The following is a 26,016-nucleotide window of genomic DNA, read 5'->3' as shown; positions in this document are numbered from 1 at the left end:
CAGACTCCCTCCTCCTTGGAGTAAATAATGGGGCTTTTTATTTAGCTATTAATTCCTGGTGGCACATATCTCACTGGCTGTCTGTTTAACTACCTTTATCTCTCCCTCCTCCTCGCTGTGTATGTGATATAGTTATAGATAAACAGATAGCCCCGTAGTAAATAACAGTTTTTTAAGAGACCTGAGGTATTGGTAACACAGTGACGCAGCTTTTGATTTGTCTTTCCACCGTGTATATGTGTGCGTTCCCCCTTCTTCTTAAGGAAATGCTTTTAAATAAGGGATACTTCATCTATTAAAAAAATACACTTGTAGCAGCTGCTAAGCCCATCCATAAGCCTGCTTTGCGTTGTATTTGTGATGGGACTGACAGCGCATGGAGCAGCCTGATTATACCCAATTCCATTTTAGCAAGCCTGGCAATGTAATTTCACAGGGCGATCCGTGTTTGAATGTAATAGCAGCCTGTGCTAAGGTGTCAGAATATTAAAGGCGCTAATGGAAAAGCTCCCTGATACACAGGGGGGAGAGCATTACAGGAGACGTCGCAGATGGCTGGGCACTAAACTAATGGGGCAGGATCCAAGGAGGGTGGCGGAGGCAGGGGGGGAAATGAGAGATGGGAGTGCTTACGGGAATGTGGGCACCTGCTTCCCTCTTGCATGGAAATTAGAAAGTGTGTGTGTGTACGTATTTGCCTCTGCGTGTGTGGTATAAAATAGAACTTGGCTTGAGAGCTCAGTGTTTTAAATGGTGACCCCCGTCTTAACACAGATTAAGTGAAAATGTGTGCATGCTGAGGGAAGGGAAGTATCAGGTTTAAACTGTGAAGGGGACAAAGAATATTGTGGCACCTTTAAGGAGTAACAGATTTTGGGGACCAGACTTCCCTTCATGCATGTAATGAAAGAGATCAATCTCCGGCTGACCAGTTTCCTTCTTGAGAAACAAAACCAGAGGCAGGCCTGGAAAACGTAAGGGAATTACAGTGCTGCTGCTCCACAGTGAGAAAATTGTACCTGCCTCACTCCTCTGCTGCTCCTAAGAGCTAAGCCATGGTTTGGCTTAGCATTGCGCCTGAACCCCAGGTTGTGGTTTGTCTCATTCCAAATGAACTGCATACCGTAAGCCAGGAACAAACCTTGGCTACAGCTCATTGTTTATTTGGAGCAAGACATACCATGAACCCAGTCTTGGACATAGCGTTAACCCAAAGTAGTGTGGTGACATTTAAGCCATAGTTTGACTTAAATACATGCAAAAGTGGCTTAAGAGGCTTGTGACACCTTTAAGACTAATGGATTGTGGTGTAAGCTTTCATAAACTTGAGTTTATTCTGTTTTACAGACTATGACCTCAGCAACAGTGGAATGAAAGCAATTGGCATGGAAGCATTCTTGTTTAGTGACTGTTGACAGCATGGGCTTGGTTTCTCAGGTCTCTGTCCTTTGTTTCTTTCATGCGTTTTTTATATCAAGCAGCACCCACTAGTATCAAATAATCTTTCTTAGTCTATATTATGAGGCGTGTGTGCTCGCGCATGTGCCATTGTGCCCCCTCACCTCTCTGTTAATTATAATTTGTGCTCAATGTTAGGAATTACGTTTAGTTTATAATCCTGGACATACTACAGATTCCAGGTTCCTGGATTTTTCTACTAACTATAAAACTTTATAACACAAACATATTGAATATTAAATATGTGTGCATATGTAAATGAGGTACAACTTGCTGTACTTAGGGCTAGCCAGGGTATTCCCCCCCCCTCACAATTATAACCTGCCTATTTTTCATCAAGAAACTCAAGGAAACTAACATGGTTTCCAAATGGTCAGCTATGTAGGCAAGGTTTCCTTAGTTTCACCACATTGGTGGCCTTATGTGCCTTCTGACTATCCCTTGGGTGCACAACAGTAGCTGAGGCATGGATGCTGAAGTACCAAAATCAAAGGCTAGCACATAATATTGCAGTCTTAACAACACAAGCATTGGATTCTTCTTTTGAACCAAGGTGAATTGCAGCCAGAATGGGGTGCTGTTTTAGGTGATATGTCTACTGATATTCATTTGCCTTGCTAAATCATAGTTAAAAGTTTGGTGTTGAATTGATAGCCCTGCACTACTGGTGGTATTTTAGTGGCATTTGGTCCTGTGCCAGAGTACATGCTCAGTTTAAAACAATTCTACACTTTACACAGAATGAGATAGTAGAGTCTGGAATTCCACCAGGCTACAGATAGGGGAACACTTTTTAATGCTTTCCCATGTAAAAACCTCCCTGCCTGTAGTAACCTAGCGCATCAGGATTTGGGCTATACTGAACCTTTCTCCCTATCGTTCCAGTTTTTTGGCTGATGTACACTCTGAAAGTGCACACTTACCATCTATTCAGTGCCAGGTTAAAGAAGATGATGATGTGAAGAGAGAATTTGACATGTATGTCTCCAAACATATACCCACAGAAACACATTGGCCAGAAGGTATCCTACCCAGGCCGAGAAAGCTGACACCAATTTTTCTTTTTCAGATTACAGTTTTTTTTCCATTATTTGAAATTCTTTGGCAACTAGAGTTCTTGTGCAGGGGAGGGGGAGGGTATAAAAGAAAATAGAAGAAAATGCATGTAGCCACATGGATTAATAGGGAGAGACAGGAAGTGTGCCCAGATTCTGTTGTGCTTTAAGAACTCTTAACAAAAAGTGGTGATGTGTTATAACATGTTTCTCTGCAGTTATAAATGATTTTAAATTTGTGTTTAAAATGATTATGATGATGAAGAAGAAAGCAGGTGTTGTTCTGATGTAGACAAAAGCACAATACAGTGGTACCTCTGGTTAAGAGCTTAATTCGTTCTGGAGGTCTGTTCTCACCCTGAAACTGTTCTTAACCTGAGGTACCACTTTAGGTAATGGGGCCTGCCGCTCCCGCTGCGCCGCCACACAATTTCTGTTCTCATCCTGAAGCAAAGTTCTTAACCCGAGGTACTATTTCTGGGTTAATGGAGTCTGTAACCTGAAGCGTCTGTAACCCCGAGGTACCACTGTATTTTGTTGTAGAAAGTTAGATTCTGCAAATAACAATTAAATTGCAATGTAACCAGTGTTCTAGATCGCTAACCAGACTCACATATTTTGTAGTTCCCTGAACCAGTTCTTAGACTCAGTGCATTAGTCCAGATTGTCGGCTAACTCTTAATAAGGAATGATTCAAATTCAATGAACTGTTGAGAACCCATAGACCTAGAGAGAATTCTCTTTGGAGTGTGTTTTGATCCGATGTATCGTCATGGTAGTGCCTAAATTACTTGACAGGGTGTCTTGTGAATGGAATTCGTAACTCAGGCTAATGCACTTTTAGAATATTCCATGGAGCCTATTTACACCCTCAGGCCGACAGGGTTCTTAATATTTTAATGTAGCACTTTAATTGTAGGCTGTTAAAAGTATATGCTGTTCTGAGATACTGCAATTGTTTACTTTAATAGCACATATGGTAATTGAATTAATGACATATACATTAAAATTGGCATTTTCCAGGTAGGCACTTTTTATTTTTATTTTTAAAACAGATGAAAGACAATGCTGAACATTATTTTGGTTAAATCCCAAACAGCATATTGTTGTTGGTCTTTTTCAAAAATGGGTAAGTCTTAGCCCTGGAGTCAATCCCCTACCTCCCCCTATGAAGAAAAGTTTTAAAACATACCTCCAGAACTCAGGAGAGAGATAAAGACTTTTTAAGCATTTTAGAATCTTAATTAATCCATTAGCCTCTTTATGCATGGTTAGTGGGTTGAAGGAATGACTCGTAATTTTTAAGTACTTGATACTAGGAATGCTACAGGGGGATATTGAGGGGTGACCAAGTCAACCTGCGGTGAGTTGTCGTTTTCTATATAGTACCCTTTCCCAGCCTTTCATATGAAATAGATGCTGCCGATGATTCCATTTCTTTCTGGTGTGGCTGTATTCAGTGGCGGAGGAACCCTCTCTGGCACCTGGGGCGGGATGCCGAGGGGCACGCGCGGCATCCCATACTGACTGTGTGTTCCCTTGGCCGCTCTACAGCTGGGGGGAACTAGGGGCCATCTTGTCCCCCCCCAGAGTGGCCCCCTCCGCCCTCCCCACTTCATACACCCCTGGCTATGTTAGTCTAACAGGTTGGGTCAATATGTTTTAGAGAATTTTTTTTTACCCCAATACTCTGGGACAGGTATGCCCAGTGACAGAGGATGCTGCATCTACCAATGCAGCAAGACATGTAAATTCAGGATGCATGGGGTGGTTATCCATCTCTTTCTACACCTTTTGTCCCACCTCACCCCAGTGTCCCTCTTTTTTAAGCAGGGTTATGCTGTGGAGGTAACACTCTGAGATCTCTGCCTTCCAGCTGTAAAACTGCAGGTTATATGATTGGAAGAGGAACAACGACAGTCCCAAATACAACTGCAGAGCACAGGTTACATAGACGTGTGCTGTGGAAGCTGGCCGTGGGAAGTTCTTTGTCTTTCTCTTGGCTCTTTGAGCCTAGAAGGTAGAAGGAGAGAGGCATGTTTGTATCTATTAATTTATTTTAAAGCATTAATATACTGCTTAATATTTTTAAAAATCTCTAAATTCTGAATGGTGCATTGCCATCGTGCAGCCCCATGCTCTTTAGTGGCTATATATGTGGTTCCATTCAAGCATCTTTGGGAAGTCACCTGTTCATGTTGAGGCCTCCCCCCCCATCAGAGCAACCAAGTGATTCCACCCCTCCCCCAATAATAACCATCAGTTTATTTATATACCATGTTTTTGCAGATGTTTCTGCTGAAAGTGGTTCACTGAAAATAGACAGTCTAAATACAGTTGTACAATAACCATAATACATATTTAAAGATATAGCACTACATCCTAACACTAACAATTCAACAATTAACAATTAATTTAAAAGATATCAAAAGAAAATTAAGAGAACATAATATTTACCAATAAGAATGGGTAATTTCGGCATGGCATGGCATGGCATGGCATGGCAAGTGGAAACAGCCATCCTCTGATGGGAAACACAGTCTCTCTGTTATCAGAGTTCGCCTGACAACAAAATTAATTCAATTACCGTATTTTTCTGTGTATAAGACTAGGTTTTTTCCCTAAAAAATAATGTCAAAAAAATTGGGGGTGCCTTATACATGGATACATCTCCCCCCATTTTCTTAAACCGGAGTCTCCAAAATAGTGGGCGTCTTATACATGGTGGCATCTTATAGACAGGAAAATATGGCAATTAACACAGTACAGGTGGGAGGGTGGATTAACCCCTTCTCCCCCATGCTGCTTTCTGGATATAAATCCTCCCAATTGATATATGTGCCCTGTGGAGGAATTGGTACAGGCTCCTATGTGTTTCCACTTGGGCAAATGGCAGCTTCAGGGGGATTTAGAATGGTGTGAGGGAAGTTTAACATTCCCTCAAGGGTTGTGGCCCCAATCCCCTCCCCATGGATGCTTTTTAGGCTTACAAAACAAAGCATGGGAGGGTACAGTCATGGAACTCCCACCATCTTGTCTAGTTTTGCCGTAGAAGAAAAGGCTCTGATATCTATTGACAGCTGGTATCTTTCCCCACCTGAGGAAGACGCAGCCATCGTTTTGTCTCTTTACAGTAGCTGCATTAGGGATTCTAGCTGGCCTGTGTTCTTGTTTTTGCCCACCTCCTCCTCCTCTGTCTGTTCCCCAGAACCTTCCACTTCTGCTGGGTCATGCTCTGAATCCGGCAGGTCTAATTCTGCTCAAATTCTGTCCCTTGAATCAGCAGGCATTTCCACCCAAAGCTATTTCTGCTGTTCTGTGTCTGTACCACTCTGAGTGCTTTGCATGCGTTCCCCATGCCTGCTTAGCATGAAGTGCACATTGGAAGGAAAGTAATTAAACATTAACTGTTTTAATAGTGTTTTGCTGTGGGTTTCTGTGTGTGTTTGGGGAGTTTCTGGGATGTTTCCAGGTACTTTTTTACCTAGGCATTTGAAAATAGCAGAGTGCCGCTTATTAGCAGCTGAGCGGAGGGATGTGGTGCACACTCATGTGCTCAGGAAGGCAAGGGGTGGATGGAGCTGGTGTCAGGGCAGCAATTGCTTATCATGCCTTATCTTGGAATATGAAACTGTATTGCATGACATCCAGAGGCAGGCTGAATAGATATGCCAATTCATCTCCAGCCTGGGCTTTGACAAGCTAGACTGCCCTTGTTGAAAGGCATCCGTCAAACGAGAGCTGCTGGCTGCTTTTTCCCTTTCTTAGACTTTCTCTCGCTCTCCTGCTCCAGCTCTTTTCCCCACCCCCCTTTTCCCCTCCCTTTCCAGCTTCCTCTTAAGCTTTTTCCACACAAAATTGAAAAGCTTTTGGAAATCAGAATAATACAGCTCCCCACAACTAATACCATTTTAAGTACCCCTCCCTCCCCCAAATAGAATTGATAAGGAGCCTAGTGTATGAAGGCATGTTTAGATAACATTGAGAATATTATAGTGAGTGAAGGGAAGAAGGGTCCCCCCCTTTTTTCCCTCCCCCTCCTACGCCGTGTCTCTAAGCCGGGGAAGGCGACAGCACCCTGGCTAATACGAGTGTTTAATATTTGATGTGTTGGGATAAAGCAGGATCACCTTCGAATTGAATTGAGTGTCAGAATGAGAATCTATTACTGAAATTTTTGTGTGATTTGACAGCAAAGCAGACGATGTTATTCTTCACTAGTTACTGCAATCTTCTCTCCTACATCACTTAAATATTTTTTTCTTTGCTTGAGTAAACACACATTATGCTTTTTTTTTTATCCCTCTCTTCCTTTTTTCTGATCCTTTTTTTAAAATCAAACCTGCCTTCCTGGGTCTGATGGAGTTTATTGTTATTTCTTTATTTGTCCTATTAAATGGAATTTCTGATAGTTTAATCCTGCTTTTGTAAGTGATTTAAAAAATACTCGAATAGTTGTGAATGTAGCAGCACCTCTGTTTAAAGTGCTTAAAAGGGAACATACTTGGTGTATGCAGAGCTGGGCATGGAAGGCTGTACATGCCTTTCTGACTGAGATGGGTAGGCTGTGTGAGAAATCTTGTTTATGTACAAAGTTTGCTAGCATCCTAGAGAGTGGGCAGAGAGGGCATTGTAGAATTATCTTTTCAGCTGGCTTTGTTGCAAGGCTTATATTATACAGCCCCAGAGTTACCTGAACATGGGAATCTTGATGATTGGAATTGTTACTTGTATGTACTTAGTGCCTTCTTAGCTACATTATTTATTGGAGAATGGGTTGATGAGCCCCATACACCAAACCTCTGAGCTGCTGGTTCTTTTTAAGACATTTCTTTGTTTGCAACCAGATTTTTCAGTTTGTGCAGTAGGGAATGTTTCTCACAAGAGCAGAACCTTAAGGGTCCTAACCTGGGATCAGTCTCTTTGAAAGATGTGAGAAATTTAGAATAAGGGGCATTAAATGAAGTAATTACCATTTAAGTGAAAATGTACACATATCTTTGAAGTGTTCTAGCTGCTTGATTTCTTATGTACGCTGTTCTCTTCCATTCAGAATGTTTTACTTGTTTTATATTTGTAATAGTTCGATCTGTTTTTATAAATGTTTACTGTATTATGTTGTTGTATCATTTCCTAAGACCTTACGTTGAAAGGCAGGTAAGAAATCTTATAAATAAATATACATACACGTGTCAAAATAAAAGACCTGTGCCATTGTGTTGATGATACTACTTAAATGGTTGTTTTTGAGGCATTAAGCAAAGATGATTAGTTGTAAGGAATATCTGCAGACCTTTCCACAATCATTTGCATGATCTAAATGTTCATGTCATATCCTCTGTCTTTGTAATGAAGCTCCCACTTCATAACACTAAGTCCTACACTAAGGTTGTAGGTTTGAACAAGTGCCTGATGGCCAGCCTGGCCCATCCTCATCCATTGAGGTGTGACCTAATATATCCCTAACACAGTGCTAGCCATACATTTTCAGATTTAAGACCACAGCAAAGTGAACTTCTTCCATGTTTTTTCCATTGTACTATGTTCAGCTGTTCTTCTCAATTATCACACTTGCATACAGTTTCTAGTTCAGAGCAAGGTCTTGGAGACTATATTCAAAGTCCCTTGTATGTGTCTGCAGTTCCCAAGAAAAAATTACTACCTAAACAGTAGCAGATGGCATGATAGGGTCATGGTGCTTACCTAACCTCCCAACAGCTGAGTTGCTGCAGTTTATTGGGAGGATAGAGTGGAGGTTGTTGTGATGCAAATGCACCAAGGAGCCAACACAGCACTCCTGCTGGTGTTTGCACCACGTGGCTTAGTCATGCTGGCCACATGACCCGGAAGCTGTCTGCGGACAAACGCCGGCTTCCTTGGCCTATAGAGTGAGATGAGCGCCGCAATCCCAGAGTCGTCCGCGACTGGACCTAACCTTCTAACTACCTTGCCTCTCCTCTCTCCTTCCTAGTAAGCAGCAGCAACCCAGCTGTTGGGTGGTCAGGTGAGTGCCATTGTCCCACCATGCAGTCCGCTACTGCACCTGACCTTGGAACCAGTTTGCTTCTCTTTGCAGGTCCTGTTGTTTGCCATGTGGCATCTTCTCAACTGGAAGTTCTAAGCTTCTTGAGAAGAAGACTGCATAGATACATTTTGTTTATGACTGATTTGAAGGAATTTTCTTCCAAAACATATTGGCTAGCAATTTCCCAAGAAAGTGGAAGTTGCCTATCTGTTTCATATATGGGATCTTAATTTCCTGCAGCTGTTTGCTTTACATGCACTTTTAATTAGCCAACTCTTTGGTTGTGTCATGCTGTGCTCTAAGTATCGTGTGTGATGGTGGTTGGGAGAGTGCTTGCCCTCCTTTGCAATAGGACAGAGGACATGCTGCTTTTGGGTACCTTTCATTGAACTGAGTGTTGAATAAATTCAACAATGCACTTCATTATAGAAGGCAAAGGGAGAGAAAATGTGGATCGGCCCCCTTTCCAGATTAGAAATATGATGGAGGTGATAGGGAGCTGTAGTACTAGGATGCAAAGTTGTAGGGAGGGCTAGACAACTAAATGGTGATGAGAATTTGATGTTGTTTGCATCTTGAGCTCTTTTATTTTGGATAAATCAGTCTGGCTCCTGTTTTTTCTTTCTTTCTTGCTGTCACATGGATTAGAATTACCACGTCACATGCTAAGCTGTTTTTGGAAGAGTGGTGAAAAGGCTATGATTTCCATGAGTCAAGACACCTAGTCTGTCTTGCACCCATTTTTTACCAGTTTACCACAGAAACTTAGATTTGAGCTCTCACTCCCAGATAACAGCACTGCTGGATTGGGTCCAAATTGTTCAAATATTGTAAATAGCTTGAACAGTAGACTATATCCTTAACAGGTCACTTGTAAAGAAAATTGCAAGCATACCTGAAATGTGCAGATATGTCTTTTGTAAATAGTCTTGTCAACATCATACAAGATTTGGGAAGAATGCAGAGAATGCATTTTCTATTGAAAATGAAATGCCTGTTCCTTAGGCAAGTCAAAAGGCACACTGGACATAAGATTCAGTTTGAAATGTATTTGCAGCTGGGCTGTCTTATGAAGGGCTGGGTGCCCAAAACCAGATACTCATTTTGTAGAGTGCAGAATCCTTCCTGTGCCTCAATTTTCCTCTGTGTCTGCCCCTATGATGGGGCTTTCACTAATAGCAAGGCTTGGTTTGCATTTGGTGTGGTTATGCTGCCTCCCAGAGCTGTTGAGAAAATATTGGACAATGCCTACCATTTGTGCAGAGGAACTTTCCTGATGGCATGTGCACAAACATATTAACTAACATCTCCATTTCTGGACAGGGGGCACAATCTCACACTTTGGAAGAAGGAATGAAAGAACTGCAGCATGCAAATGTACAATGGTCACAAGTGTCCTTTGGAGAGAGTACTGTACCCAGGAAAATATCCCCTTAGCTAATCTGGAGGCTCTGCTACATCCTAATAGGATTCTACAATGGATAAATGAGTTCATAAAATAAAGAGGTCCTATTAAAATCTAATATTAATTGAGGTGTTTACATGACAATAAAAATAGAATCAAGGGAGACCCGTGTTGTGCTTGCACTTCTCCACTCCCATGTGCAAGTGGAGGGCAGACCAGACTATTTTCCCTTTTATGTTTTTAAGCCTTTCCTGATACCACTGTGGGCTGGTAGCATTAATTTAAATAGGGCTCCAGGAAATATGTAGAAATCTAGTATATTTTGAAATTTGCAGTATAATCGTGAGATCTATTTCTCTAAAGCTGAAATTCCTTTCATTATTAATGGCTGTGGGTGAAACTAAGCAAACTACAGGTACTGCGGTATACCTGTTCCTTTCTGTGCCTCCCTGCCCCAGTCCTTTTCTGAAGCCTGGATGATGAATAGTTAGTTGGGTTATTTGACTCTGTCTCTCCTCCACTCACAGTACATGGGATTTCCTGTTACGGGATGTGTACCCGGAGAGAGCGCTTTCTTTTTACATCTCCCCCTTTCATCTGTCTTGCCCCTTAGATGGTCTGGGAAGCCCCAGTGGCAGCCGCTGTGAAGCCCTTTCCATCCTGCTTTAATAGAGGCTTTAACAGTCAGAAGAAGAACTTTCCTGTTTAAAGATTAAACGTTGTGTTTAAATATTAAACAGCCATGCTCCTGTCTCCTGATTGCTTGGCCGCTGCCAGCAGGCGGCTCAGAATTGCCCATTTTAATTAAAAACTTTATTTTCAAATACAATTCACTGGTCACACATCTCCGCGCGCAGCTCCTGCCTCCCCTCCCTGTTTTCTACTCGGCGCAGACTGGGGCAGCATCCCCTTCTCAAGTGGCATGTTTTGCTTTCTGTCTCTCATTCTTAGCTCCTTCGTTTCCGTCTGCCTGTACCAAAGTGACAGCCTATGTGAGGCCCCAAGTGTGAGTGGCTTCGTCAAGGGCTGATCAATGCCCCTGGCACTTCCTTCCAAAACCCCAGGAAAAACAATTAAAACCCAATCGATCCTGCAGGCAGCTGTGAATATGCATAAGGGCACACTTGACCTTCAGTGCTCAGGCCACCTTCCATGCTGCCTCTTTAACAAGTTTGCTCAGGTATTCCTGCCGTTCTCAACGACCTTGATGAGCAAAGCAGAATGTGATGCAAAGAAAAGCCCAGTTGTGGTCCTGATCCTGACTTCGGGGCTCAGATGTAAGCCTTAGAAGACTGGCTGTTCCATATAAGCTGATAGACCTAGAGAATGTGAAGTGGGGCTGTATTGTACATGCTTTATCTATATGAGGATCCAGGCCCAACACCCAGCAATTCCTGTTATGGGACCTGGGGGAAATCTTGACCTGGAGCCTCAGTGAGCTGCTATCAACAGGGTTTGACACCCTCTGGTGTCAGCCTGGATTTTGTTTAGGTGACAATTTCTGTTCATTAAGGTTCAGGGTCATTTAATGCGCTTGTTTCTTAGGCCACATGTGTGAATATGCACACACGTGTGTAGGACACAACTGAACAAGGTGTTAGAATCCTGAGGTGGCAGAGGGTACTTGCAGTATGTCAAACCACAATTAGGAGATTCAGTTTTTGAATGCTCTTCCATGTGAACAAAAGCACCTCTTCATTTAACTAAAGGAACTAGCACATCAGGGAAAACTACTTTTCCTGATTTGCTACTTTTCCGCTTGCAGGGAGGTGGTGCTTTTACACAGATCACATTTTTGAATGCTCCCCTGTCTACAACTTAAAGTGGGATAGTCCATTTTACCTCTTCATTACTGCATTATTCTATGCAATGTAGAGATGAGGCTTCCATTTCAGATTAGCACAATTTCCTATACATCACATTTATACCACGTCTTTTTTCATGTGATGCAATTAGTCCAGCAAAGTATGGATGCACCCATGCCATACAGAGAGCGAGGCAATTTGCCTTTATGTGTAGGAAGAAGTATTATTATAAAACATCTATATGATCATTTGTGAAGAACATGCATGAAGGAAACATGCAGTGAAATAGACACTTGTATTCTTTATAGTGTATACATTTTGTGTGTGATATTCCATACACAGAAGTATGCAGAACTATATAAGCAAAGTGTAATGTGTGAAGTGCTTCTGAGTCTCAAATTCTTGGTAACTTTTGCACAGTAGTTAGCAAGTGGAGCCTAATTTTGCTGGCTGCTTCTTGGATGAGGCTGAGAGAGTTCTACCATTTCACCTTCTTGGCTAAGCTTTCTGCCCCTTTGTTGAAGATTACATTTTCCAATGTATCTTCCACTAACTTGCTTGCACGACTTTCCTTTCTGGCACCTTCCAAATATAAGTTAAAGCCAGGAGGGGGCACCACTGTGCCTATTTAAAAAGAGCTGAGCTGCTTTTCCCTCCTGGTATTATGGTGGAACAGCTCCCCCCATCCAAATAATAAAAAAGAGAAGTTTCTTGCTGCATGGCAGGGGATGGAGGGATGAAGTACAGCTCAACAGAAGAGGAAGAAAACCAGAAGTTCAGTCTCCCTTGTGGGTAATAGACCAGATCCTGGGCCAGAGTGATTTGAATGAGTAATAAAGATATCAGTGCGTATTTGTCAAAGGCGAAGGAAACCTCTCTATTGTGTACACAGGGATGTAATTTCAGTGAATTATGCATAGACTTAATTAGGAGTTTTAATTGCTAATCATCTCCCAATAGGATTAGCAGTGTTGTCTATTAATTACCTGTGGAGCCCCTGTGTTTTGCTAAGGCAGGAGTAACAAAGCAGCATAAATGGCTACATACGTGGCAATAAATTAACTACCCAAAACCCTGTGATGGAACTCCAGGGACATCTCAGCAGTGGCACTGATTGGTGGGGAGGGGCCTTAAATACACTGGCTTTGAAAGAGAGAGTTTGCTAGTCAGGAGAGCTGTAGGTGGTACAGCAGGAGTCTCCTAGCTCTGTATCTGTGTGGCTATTGGGACTGTAAATGCTTTCCTTGGGGTGTTCACTCCTTGCTTCCCTTGCAGTGACTGCCTCATAAAGGATGCTTTTCCAAAAACTTCTGTGAGTAGAATACTTGAGTGCCAAAGCAGTCAGCTTTGCATGCCCTTAAAATGGGAATAAGATAATTAGAACTGATCTGCTAGATCAGACCAAGAGCCTATCAAAGCCAGCATCTTAGTAAGGATCTGCCCCACCCAATAAGGGCTGACTTCTGTGTTTCTGACTCACTGCTGGGCTTATTTGTAAGGGGTCACCACTGGCGGCTAGTCATCAAAGGAATGACACCAAATGGAGGTTCGCCTTCAGGGGACCCACTAGGAGGGTGATAAATGGGCAAGGGTCACTTTAGCCATATTTAATAATTGTACTGAGACAGTTTTATTTTTATTTTAGTGTGTGTGTGTGTGTGTGTGTGTGTGTGTGTGTGTGTGTGTGTTTGTTTTAACTGGTCAATAGTCTAGATGATATTAATAGTGACCTTCCAGAGGACTCTGGGAAGTCCCCTAGAAGTCATGAGTCTTCCCACACTGTATGCCTTCCAAGGTACCCTGCCTCTAAACATTGAGATTCCACTTAGCTACCATGACAAATAGCTTTTGATAGACCTGTTCTTCCACTGAATTTATCTAGTCCTTTTTAAAAGCCATGTATGGTAGTGGCCATTGCTACATGCCATGCCAGTAAATTGCCTAAGGTAGTTTTGTTTTGGGTGAGATAGTACTTCGTTTTGTCTGCTCTGAATCTGCTGCTGATCAATTTCATTTGGCAACCCTGAGTCCTAATATTAAGAGAGAAAGAGAAAAATCTCTATCCATCCTCTCTGTGTCATTAGTAATCTTATAAAGCTCCTATCATGGCTCCCTTTAGTTGTCCTTTTTCTGAACTAAAAAGCTCCAAAGGCTTTACTAATAGAGAATGTGCTCCAGCACTTGATCATTTTTGTTGCAGTTTTTTCTGTGTTTTTCAGATGGGATGTACAGAACTCTACACATTCCATTTGGATATGTAGAGTTCTCCACTCTGCACTGCATGTGGAGTTGGAGTTTTCAGTGAACTGTGTACAGTGGAGGTTAATTTTGTTGCCATCCGTCTGTCTTGCAAGAGTGGGCCATTGGGGGTTAAGTCAAACCATTGGCGAATTACAGGAACTACTGTGGCTGTAGAGACCAATAAGGGAGAGACATATTTTACTGCAGCTGGGGCAGATGAAGGCTTCCACCATGACATTTCTTGTCTATGTGCTCATCCCAGCAGTCATTCCTCCTCTGGTCACTGCTGTGGATATGCAACCTGACGGATTGCTTCCAAGCACTGTGGTCATCTGCAAGGAATTGCCACATGGTGGGGTTAATGTTGCTAGCTTTCATGTCACATTTGGAGACATCTTTATAATGCAGCGGTTGTCTGCCACCAGGCCTAGTGCCCAAAGCCAGCTCCCCATAGAGCACATTAAGCTCTGTCACTGCTTGACAGGGGGCAGAATTGTACACTAAGGCTTGTTCTTCTGTGTGTTCAACAGTCCTAGGCTAAGAAATCTTAAGTTCCCAGATAGTACCTTGGATCCCTTTTGTAAGGAAATCAGTGTTACCAGAAGATTTGAGGATACCAAATGTAAGGAGGTTGATTTTAATGATGTTGCACTCTTTGTTCGCTTTTATTTTGATCTAAAGTTTCTCTGAAGGCTTAGAAAAAGCTAATAGAAGAAAATGAAATACAGTACATACTATGCTGAAAGATATCTGAAAGCAAATATTAAATGAAATTGGTCCCTCTGTGTCCCTCTTAGAAAAATGTAATTCTCTGCATATCAGAAAGGTGGAAATTGTGCGTATTTGGGCACCTGCAGATAGAGGAGCATTTTGAACTAGTGTGAGACCGTTTTGTATTAGATGAAGATTCCCCAGTGAGTAATTTTTAAACACTTAACAGTATAGTAGGTATGGGTTCCCCCACAAGCTGACCCAGTAAATACTTTAGTGATTACAGGAGCAAAGTTGGGCTTGATTCCCCCCTTCCAGTGTAACAGTCCTCAGACACTACTGTGGCTGTTATCTTCTCGAAGTTGTGGTTAGCCAGGTAAGGAAAAGGATAGCTGCTAACTCTGTTAAGATCCCTGTTCTGCCTATTTCTGGGGTAGCTGAGATAAAGTGGACGTGGCGGTGATATATTCTGTGGATTGACATGATCTTGTCTGGGAACAATGGCTCACATGGCAGCCCAGCACTTAAGTATAGCTAAGCCTTGCACCATTAATATCTCACAATGACACAGCTTCTGTAATACCTTGTGATGGAGAAGTTATGCTGCTGTCAGATCATAATTATTGTGGTGTTTTAAGGCCCCGAGGCTTTGTGCAGCTGTTAGTGCACTTTTCCACATTGCACGCTTAAATTTGCTCATTTCTTTTATACCTTGTCCCTCTGCGAACTAGTCTAGGATCCTCTTCCATCAAGTTTGTTCCAGTAAGGTGTTTCCCTTGCTCCAGATAAACCCTGGGTATTCAAGCTTCTGCTCATGAACAAATATTCCTCTATAATTATTGTAGGGTTAGCTGAAATATAGCCTTGGAGCAGCACATGGTTCCCAAGCTATTCAAGTATAGCACCTGGACAGTTCAGTGATGTGAACAGTGAATGCCTTGCCTTGTGGTCTAATATGTGCTAGAAGTGCTGTTGACAATTGCTGCATGATGAGACAGAGTGAGTTGGAAAGAGCAGATGGCAAACAGCAGTGTTATCTCCTGGGCCTCAAAGAAGGGACTCTTGGAATCTCAGTTCAGGAATGAAGGAAGGGACAGTGGCTGCCAAGAGCCAGTTACCCAAACTAAACTTGCACAAGCTGGTTGAGAGTCAAAATGGAGCCCTAAATGGAACTCTACTCACAAGTTGTTATGCTGGACCCTTCTTTCCAAAAGAACATTGTCCCTGTCATCTATTAATTAGAAACTTTGCCTTAATGGATACCTGGAGAAATAACAAGCATTTGGTTTAAACCTTATTTTCTTTAACAGTATTTAGCTGAGGACATGATCAGTTTCCTCACCCAACGGCTTAGATTCATATTCATATTATAGCACTAAGCATTGTTTATTTTTAGGCATAATTAAACTTAGAATAGCTGAGCCAAAAATAATATCTTTATAACAAAAACCTGCAATCCCTAAAGTTGTTTGAGGGATTCAAGCAAATAGAAAAATAACTATTGCTTAACTAATGCATTCAAATATCTCCTTAAATATGTTAAGCTCAAGGCAGAGCGCGGCAGCGGCGGGGGGGGGGGAATGACTGATGACGAGTTCCAGAGTTTATTGTTCTTACTATGCTTCTATCCAACCTTCTTCAAAGTGGTTACAGTGCATTGTATGGAGTGGTCTCTCAACTTAGCTGTTGAAATGGAAATCCACATAGCATCTTTGGATAACTCTTGTAGACTGCAATACAAAAGTAATCAGGTTCGGACAGAGCTGCAAGTCCCTAAACATTATGGCTAGAGATCAAACATATAGGAGCATGAGAAAGAGTGCAAAGTTTCCTCAGCCTGGTGCCCTTCAGATATACTGGACTGCAGCTCCCATAATCCCTGACCATTGCTCATGCTTGCTGGGGCTGGTGGGAGTTGCAGTCCATGACATTTGGAAGGCATCAGGTTGAGAAAGGCTGGCTTTAGAGGCTCCGGGGCAGAATCCCTTTGTATTGGTAGAACATCAATTACATTGTTTAGTCAGAAACGTTTGTGGGTGCCTTTGGGATCTCGGACTAACAATGTCATAGTTGGTTCGGGAGTCAAAAGCTTATTCTCATTATTGGAAAACAAATAATTGGGGTTTCTTCTAGGTGGCTTCCACCAGCAGGCAAATTCTCTCTCCCAGCTCCCCACCCAATTTAATAATGGACTTTAGAACCTAACCTGATTATATTTTGATTAGTAAAATTTCACATGGTTGTAAATTAATAAGAAAAAGGCTTTCATCTGTCTCTGGAGCAGAAGGAATGAGGTGACACAGGAGGTATGTCAGATAGACTCTGAGGTTTAATTTTAAAATGTGTGTTGCCCACATGGTGCAGAGAAAAATCTGAAAAGATGCAAGAGTGACTGATAAAGATTTCAGAGGGTTCTGAGAGGGATACTCCATGCAGCTTAGGGGAATGTCATATTTAATCTTTGCATACCTCGTCACCTGCTTTATGCGTTTGCTTTTTTTTTTCTATGACTGTTGCTTGGCATTATATTTTTCTACTTTCCTGTTGGCATCTGCTAAGGCTGGAGTACTTTAATCAGTGTGGGTGGCACAGTTCTGAATGAGTTATTGGCAATGTTGCTGATGGTAAATGGTGTTTATGTACAACAAATCAAATCTGATTGATTTATTAGTGGAAATGGTCAATGAAAATTTGCTTAATTCAATTTTCAACATTCTGTTTGCAGAAAATGTGGAGAACTTGGCATTTTGTGTTGTGGGACCTGGAATAAACTAAGACAGCAAGTCAACAATATCTCCACTAAGTTGCGAGAGATAGAAGGAAAGCTTGAGACAAGAGAGTAAGAATTTATATTTGCAGAATTATGTGGAGATGGAAAGCCCAAAGTAAAAGCACTGGGCAGATCATATTGTGTGTTCTGTCTGAGTAATCAGCCAAATATCAGCAAGAGAGGGCCTAAAGGTACTATGTAACTTTTTACAATGCTTCAGTAGGGTCTGGCCTTGTGATACTCAGCCATCCTCTTGTTGTACAATTATCTAAAATGTCTTTTTCCTTTTTCTTTTGCAGGCATACAGCTTTGCCATGGGGAGCTGGCCAAAGAATGGACTCTTAGACATGAACAAAGGCCTGAACCTACAGCACATAGGAAGGCCTCACAGTGGGATAGGTCAGTAGCATGACTTCCTTCTCTCACTCCAGTCCAGGTTTATTTTTCTCTGTTTGTGGAATAGTGTATAGTGGCAGGCTCATCTGCAGTTCCCAAGGATGTGTGGCTCTCTTATCTGTGGAAGGCAGCTTATCACTGTCTTTGGTGTGGCAAAAACCTGAGCATATAGGTTTAGGGCTGCCACTACCTCTGGAATACAAAAGGATGCTGGATCCCAAAGGAGCTGGTAGTAGAGAAATAAGCATGCTCCACTTTGATATCGTTTATCTTTTGTCAGTCTAGCATCCAGATCCATTACCTCTATATATGTTTCTAAGCCACTTGACACTTGCTGCTGCATTTGAGTGGCAACGGTGAACATGATGCCTCAGAAGTGCAATGCCTTTGTCTTCCTTCCCCCATAGTGGGGCTTTGCCAGATCATCATGGTAGGGTCCTTCCTGAGGTCATGCCAAACCACCCCTCACTTGGCCACTGATTTTAGAATCCATTTTTCTATTCAAGTGTGTGTGTTTTAGCCATGATCATCCCACCTTCTGGATCCAACAAGTTTTGGAGAGCTGGCTGTTTGTCAGTCCTGCTAGCATACATCTAGGAGAGTATAGACTGTACTTCTCTTCAGCTTTTGCTGTACTTCTCTGAGCCTTTGCCCAAAAGTCCTAAAATCTCTAATGTGACAGTCCTAGCTGGTATGGACCAATATATATCTTGTGCTTCCTTGTCCTGTGCCTGGGAGAATTACTAGAGGGTTTGTTCTTTAGGAACCTGTGTGTCGTGCCAGTCCAGGAAAATATGAAAAGCTCTCAGATTGAGGGATATTGATACAACCTGTTCATTGTTTCCTGTTCTTTATGTAAAACCCTTCAAATGTCTGACCTTTTAATCTGACTAGCTGCATTTCTCCTTTCCTTTGCCCTTGCCTAGGCGTGTCCACCTCTGTCTGCTTCTTGCTGTTGTGCATTTACATTTCCTAGGGTGAGAGACTTATGTGAGAAAGTTACCCACCACCCGAGCCTGGAGGAAGCTGTTTAATATTGTTTCAAGATCCTAACCACTAAACTACCAAATCAATATGAGTTAAGGAGATGAATTATTTAAAGCTTACCAGCTTTTAATTAGCAAGCTCCTTTTGAACTATGGATCTGGTTGCTTCATTGATAGGATGTAGCATTGAAATTTTGCTTCTGTGCCTGAGTGTAAATTCATTTCAGCAATATATGTATGCTGTAGGAAAAGCCCACAAATTGGGCTGGAGGGGGAGCCTGATGCAAAACCTGTTTCATGTTGTTGCTAGGGACCCCTTAGAACCATTCATCTCCTCTCTGTGTTTTATAGGAGTGTTTATAGTGTCTCCTCTTACCACACTAAAGCAACAAACATCCCTAGAATATAATCTGTCACTTCCTTTAATTACCTTGTACATTTATCGGACTGTCATTAGTTGGCTTTGCCCTGCTGGATAGCAGTGCACAATAGTGGTTTATTTTCCCCAATCTTCTTGACTGACTTTTCTTTCCAGGGGCTCTTGCTTCTTCATTTCAGTTAAACAGCCTTGAGGTGGGAGCACATGCTGCTACTGCTGCTGCTTTTGGTGTGATGCACTTGCATGCCATCTGAGGTTGTAGCGCTGAGGTTAAACACTGCGCCATATCTGCTCTGAGCCCAGCAGTTAGCCCTTGAGTAAGGTTGTCGAGCCTGACTTCTCATTTTAACAAGGGAAGTTTTCCTTCTCACTGTAGTATTGTGCCAAGTATGTCTCCCTACTCTCCCAAACATACTCCATTTTGCAAACAATGGTAAAGCAGCTTTCGGAGTTGTGATTCATTCAAGCTTGTCGTGGCTCTTTTACAGTTTGTGTAGACCCTAACAATGTGTGTCAAGTGTAGTTTTAAAATTAATAAATATTTTCCATTACTGGAAGACAGTAATGTGTTTTTTTCTCTGGACCTATTCAGTAACTATTGCACATTTATATAGAAAAATATTCCTGAAATATGTGATTTCCAAATTCTTGACAGTGACTTTAGTAAGTGTTACTTGCCACAAATGGTGTAATGTCATGTGAGTTTGGTCTAGAACACTTCAGTTCAAAAGCAAGCACTTCAGTTGGGGAGGCCAGGAGCCCCAATAGAAATAGTGAAAGAGGGGTTGACTGGCAGGTAGTCTCACTAGAGATGAAGCAAACTTCAAATCAGATATTCTGATTAGATTCAGCTCTGTTGTTGCTCTTCTTCATCAGATCAAGGAGCAGCAGCACATTCTGGGCTGGATGGATGCTAGACTGAATCTAGGCAACAGGTGTGATGGTTGGCAGTCTGTTATAGTGGAGAATCACATGTTCTGGATGCAATCTCTCACTTTCTTCCTCTGATACAGTGGCTGAGGGAGCCTGGGAGACATACCTGTCCTCACTCTGCTCCATTCTTTGGTAACCTCTCAGATAAAGTATTGTAATGTTCAGTCTACACAGGACTGTCCTTGACAATGATTTGGAAACTCTTATCACGCACAGAATTCTTTGGTGAGCTTTCTGAGAAATGGGCACAGAGAATATATTAAGGCAATTCTTCCTCAGTTTCTTGGCTGCAAATTATCTTTCAGGCCTGATTTAAAGTGGTGGCTATAAAAGCCCAAATGGTTTGTGCCTAGTGTATTTTGGGGAGCAGCTTCTCCCATACAAGTCACCTCAAGCTTCTGGCTGTGCATGGTTTACTTAGCTTCCCTGTAGTGGCATGGAGTTCCTTTGCTTTCCCTTCCTTGGTAAAGGATCGAAGAAGGACCCTGCAGTTATAGTTGTATGCTGGCCTCTAGGCCGAGTTGCCATGAAGTAGCAGTTTTGTTTGTTTGTTTTTCCTTTACACACCCTACAATGGAGTGGGCTGAGATCTGAGGGAGCCTCTTCGCCTTCATTGTTCAGCAAGTGCTGAACACTGGTTAGACAACTCTACTGATGATTTGCCAAGGACTACTTGTTTTCCTTCCTTTCTGTCTTGACTTCTTTCCCAGCAAACCCCTAGTTAGTGCATATGCAGTAGCCTAATCTACTCATTGCTGCATGAATCAAAAAGCTAGCACCCATGAACTGACTATGGGGCTGTTTGGAGTGTGGGAAGGAATTGCGAACTGCATGTGTGCACACATATACCCTAGCATGCAGAACAATTTTGGAAATCGAATGTAGATGCCTTACAAGCTGCCCAACCAAAGCATGTAGTGCAAATGGCAGCCTGATTACACTGCCCTGGCTATGCACAGGCCATCTCCCTTAACTCACGAAAGCCTCATGGGAAAGCCTACCTATTTGAAAGGGTCAACCACCAATATGGTGTGAAGTGCAGGTGATGCATCTGTATCTTTCTGGCTTCCCCTCTCTCTTTTCATTTACTGATTGGAAATCTAGGAAGGTTAGGGTGTTATATTGTTCCTGATCCTGAGCATTAATTAGGCCTGCAGAAGAAGAAGAGGGATTGCGTGTTTTTAACAGGGAGGTTAATGGGATGCTCACAGAGTAGACAGTTTTAATGAGCTTCAACTTGCTGTGCAGTGAGTTTACTCTTTGTGTTAAAAGGGTCATCCTGCAGTAGCTTGATGTGGATTGTCTCCTGGCCCCCAGTGTCAGAGGGGAGCATCTGTCATAGTCCAGGCAGGGCGCATTCACTTAGTGACAAGATTCTAATTAACTCCCACCAAGCTGGCCACCCGCCTGCCCCATGGGGAGCTGCCATGGTGCAGCCTCTTATCTTTACAAACTCCTCATTCTGTATATAGAGTTTGTGTTTGGAGAGACACAGGCAGGCTTTCATGTCTAATGTAAAAGGACAGGTATGATTGTGCCTGTGTGGGTGTGTTCATGCACTTGCCGGGTGTGCCAGCAAGCTGGGGCTGTTTACTATAGGAATGACATATCTTGTCATGCAATGTTCTTTGTTCTGGAAGCTAGTACGTTGGGCTGCCCTTTGGTAGTCCATAACAACCTCTTAGAAATCTAGTTTCTTAGCTCATTTAGTCCAATGCCCTCCTTGATTCTGAAAATCCTGAGCTTAAACCACCCCCAACAGATTGCAGTCCAACCTCTGCTTGAAGATCTTAGGATTAGTTAGTTTCATTGTTGAACTGCTCACAGATTGTAGAGTTGTAAGGTACCTTGAGGGTCATCTAGTCCAACCCCTGCAATGATCTCAACTAGATCATCCATGACAGATGGCCACCCAACCTCTGCTGAGAAACCTCCAAGGAAGGAGAGCCCACTACCACTCATAGGTGTCCATTCCACTGCCGAAAACCTCTTACTGTCTGAAAGTTATTCTTGATGTTTAGTCAGAATCTCCTTTATTGTAACTTGAAGCCATTAGTTTGGGTCCTAGCCTCTGGAGCAGGAGAAAAGAAGCTTGTTACATGTGACAACCCATTAGATATTTGAAGATTGCTATTATGCCTCCTTACAATCTCCACTCAACTGCTTTGATCAGTGGAATTGGCACTACTACAGCTACCACATAATGCCTCTTCCTCATTTGTAAGAACTCTTATCATTTAGTTTGGCATCAGCTGCACTTCGGAACTCCCTGCCTATTGAGATCAAGCAGGTGCCTTCACCATATTCTTTTTGGTATAAACATTCTTGTTTATACAAGCCCACCCATATGTTTAGAAAATTGAAGTAATTAAATCTGTTTTAGCATTTTAATTTTTGTATGTTTTAAGGTATGGTTGTGAATTTTCTCTGTTTTATTGTTTTATCTGTTTGTAAACTGCTTTGGGGTGGGCCCCCCACATCAAGCAGAGTATAATTTGTAATTAATAAATAAACAGCGGAGTTTGCCCCACAGCAGATACCAAGGTAGTGCCCCATTACTACTAATTCCTCCTTTCCTGAAACATCTGTAATGTGTTACTTATCACATTGCTGTGGAGTCTGTAGCAGACTTCATCACTGTATTATTTTTGCTAATTTCCCACTTCATTCTACCCATATAATCTCCATAGACCCACTGTATTCACTTTCTTGCTTTTCTGTGCAGGTGCAGACACAAACTGCTACTCGTCCTCCCTTTTGGTTGTGCCAGTCCTCTTTTAACAAGCTGTATCTTTCAGTTGCTACATCTCAGTCATGGGAGCCATCCCACTAAGTCCTATTAATACCTATTGTCGTAGTTCCCTTGCTTTACAAGCAGTTCAAGCTCATCTTGTTTATTTCCTACTACTGCTGTGTGCAGTAGTGTATAGACATAAAAAACCTTAAATAATCTGCTGCAATGTGTCTCCTGCTGTTTTATTGTGTGTTTTGCTATACACCCAGATCGGCCATCTCCTCCTGCAGTTTCTCCTATAATATATAAATCTCTTTCTCTAATGCTTACCTTTATATTGAATATTTGCAGCCGTCCCTTCATCAGTAGTGGTACCAGGATGAGGTACTTAACTTCAGGCTTTAGTTTAAAACCTTCCTGATCAGGTTTACCTGCTACTTTCCTGTAGTCCTTTACTGAGGAAAATTAAGCTGGTGACCCTAAAAACCAACCTTTCTTCTCAACAGCATTTGCATTGCTAGTTATTCACCTGATGTATTCATCCCCCCCCCCCACTCTTTGTGTCATCTGCCTTTTGCAGCCAAAATAATATTTTTTTTAGCCCAAGAACCAATTCCTTCCCAGGGACTGTGTTACACGAGCAATCAGGCCAGACCTAAAATACGGAAGGAGTGGAGCCAAAAGAGGAATATGTGATTAGTGGAGCATAAGAACAGCCCTGTTGGACCAGACCAAAGGCCTGTGTAGTCTATTATGCTGTCCCCACAATGGCCAAACTGTTAGGGAAGCTCATAGGAGCACAACATCCCAGAAGGCAAAATCATAAGCATGTTTTTCACAATGAAGGGCACATTCTGCCCAGGAAGGTGGACTTCCCTTGTATATTTTCTGTTACCACAGCTTAGGGACACATTGCAGCAATGCGCAAGGGGAAAAAATGGTCTGCACTTTTATCTACAGGATTTTTCAGCGCTTGTGGTTCCTGAGAGACATACTTCAGTGAGTCAGTGAGGGGAAAGGGGACATAGCCTGGGGAGAGAGTCAGGATCCACATGGAGAGGATGGGTGGGTTGAAGATTCCCCATTCCTGTTTTACAGGAAGAATTGACAAGGACATCACCTGAGCCCCAAGGTCCTTCACCTCCCCCCTCAGAGTTTTGTAGTCGAATGTGATACGTTCATAGTTGTCTCTGGTGTAATTCATTACCTTGGGGAAAAGCAAGAAAGAATAATGATCGGTGAACTTGATAAGACTTGACAACTTGTTCATCACATCCTGGATCTGCTCACCTAGGAGACAGCATATTCATTTGTTAACAGATTCAGTCAGCACACAACCAACTCCATACCACTCAGCAAGGGAGCCCTGGCTTCACTTCATCCACTGTTTTAGTCTTTTTGGACTTTATTTACTGTGCATGTTCTTTCTTGTTTCTGTGCACTCTCTTGGCCTCTCTGCATTTCAGGGTATATACTCTTCTCATTAATACTTGTCTTGGGTATCAAACAGTGAATGTGGATACTGTGGAAAATTTTTGAATTGGAATATATTCTGCTGCCCTAAATAGTTTGTTTCATTTGTGCTTAGTGTGCCTTGATAATTTTAGATATAAATATTTCAAAGTTTTTCTAATAGCCAAAAAAGCACATTGAATTGAATTGAAAAATGTGATTATGGGGGGGGGGGGAATTAAAGACATGATCTAATAGCATATCTTTCCTTCATACTGTTTGACTTCAAGGTAGAGAGAACCAAGGCACTGAAAACATACTAATTTTAGCATGCCTGAAGACCTGTGTGCCATGTGCTTCTATGGATAAGTTACCTGGCAGAAGCTCCAGACAAACTGTAGCGAAATCCTCTTAGACGGTTGAATCCAGTGAAATTGTCCTGTTCATGCAAGGAACTTCCCCTCCCTCTCTTTTCCCCGCATGCCCCCCACTCCTCAAATTTGCCCTGCTGGTTTGGGGAAAACTTGAGAGCAGATTGGTACATGAGGTGAGGTGAGGAGAGGAAGTTCTATTGTGTAAGAATTCCTTACATGAACAGAACAACTTTGTTAGATGCAGCTCAGTCTTGAAGTGTGCATGGCCATGATGAAGTTGGTAGCTGCTCAGATTCTTCAGAATCTGATTGTATTTAAAAAGAAAGTGCCTTTCTAACTCTGAGGAAATTCTGGTCCCTTGATAGCTTTCCAAGCAATGGTTTTCTGACATAAGTGGGAGATCTTGCGACTGATATGGCCCAGTTCCCAGTTTTAAGGTTTCTCAAACTACATCACATCAGTCTGTTTTGAACATCTTGCTCTACGTTTGATTCACTGTGGTGCCCCTTACTCACAGAGAATGGGCAGGAGTGGGGTGTGGCCCTAGACCAGATTTATGGTAGGGGGCCAACTGTCTCACAGCCTAAGGGATAGGGCCAAAGACTCCAGAGTTAAATAATTAAAAGAGACTAAAATAAAAATCATCAGAAATGTCATCAAATGAGCAGTGTCATTTTGAATTAGTGCTGCTAAAGGTCAGGAAGCTCAAAACAGGTGAAGCGGATGCTCTGTGAGTGAGGCAATATGGCAGATATTTCTGGCAAGGAGAGAGTATGGGCTGGCAGGCGGGTGGACGAGACAAGGCCCTTTCTGCCCAGGATGTGAGGAGAGGTTTTTGGAAGCAGAGAGGTGCTTTGCGTAGGTACTGTTGGTCTGGGAGGAGGGGGTTTGGGCAGGATACAGGCCGAATGTCTGTCAGCGTCCAGTCAGAGCGCATTAACGTGGTGACATGATTCTAATTAACTACTGTGAGAGGTGTCACAGTGGGAAAGCCAGTAAGCGCAGACACGCTTTTAGAAAGAGAAAAAAGCAAAGTGACAGTCCTTTTTGTGTGTGTGCTCTCTCCCCTCCGAGTGGGAGTGTGTGTAAAGCTAATTAGGATGTCTGGGCTGGCTGGGAACCTTGAGCTGGTGCTCTTTTGCTTTCAGTCATTTAAGTTTTCAAAATCCCTCTGATGGGACTCAGTGGCACAGTGGATTACTGTGCGCAAAAGTGACAGAACACTCTTGCCAGCGTTCAGCCCTTTTTAGCAAAGATTCAGCGCTTCTTTTTTCCTTGCAGCGGCAGGGGGC

The 26,016-nt window shown here is 42.5% G+C and overlaps 1 protein-coding gene and 1 long non-coding RNA gene across 7 annotated transcripts in view; both read left to right on the top strand.

The window, feature by feature from the left end:
• Positions 1–17,743, top strand: part of LOC308587645 — a 30,188-nt gene extending 12,445 nt beyond the window's left edge. Inside the window, exon 3 of the long non-coding RNA XR_014008505.1 lies at positions 17,426–17,743. This is a non-coding gene — a long non-coding RNA (uncharacterized lncRNA). The remainder of the gene's footprint in view (positions 1–17,425) is intronic.
• Positions 1–26,016, top strand: part of ERI3 (ERI1 exoribonuclease family member 3) — a 191,908-nt gene that overhangs the window by 109,840 nt on the left and 56,052 nt on the right. For all 6 annotated transcript variants that reach the window (XM_081195344.1, XM_081195343.1, XM_081195342.1 and 3 more), the window contains one exon: positions 17,770–17,869. In XM_081195344.1, coding sequence (XP_081051470.1) covers positions 17,770–17,869 — 100 coding nt within the window. The remainder of the gene's footprint in view (positions 1–17,769; positions 17,870–26,016) is intronic.

This window comes from Podarcis bocagei (assembly GCF_964188305.1).
Source record: "Podarcis bocagei genome assembly, chromosome: 5".
In the NCBI taxonomy this organism is placed as follows: domain Eukaryota; kingdom Metazoa; phylum Chordata; class Lepidosauria; order Squamata; family Lacertidae; genus Podarcis; species Podarcis bocagei.
The sequence above is the reverse complement of the archived record's forward strand: the minus strand, read 5'-3'. Positions and strand labels throughout refer to the sequence as shown.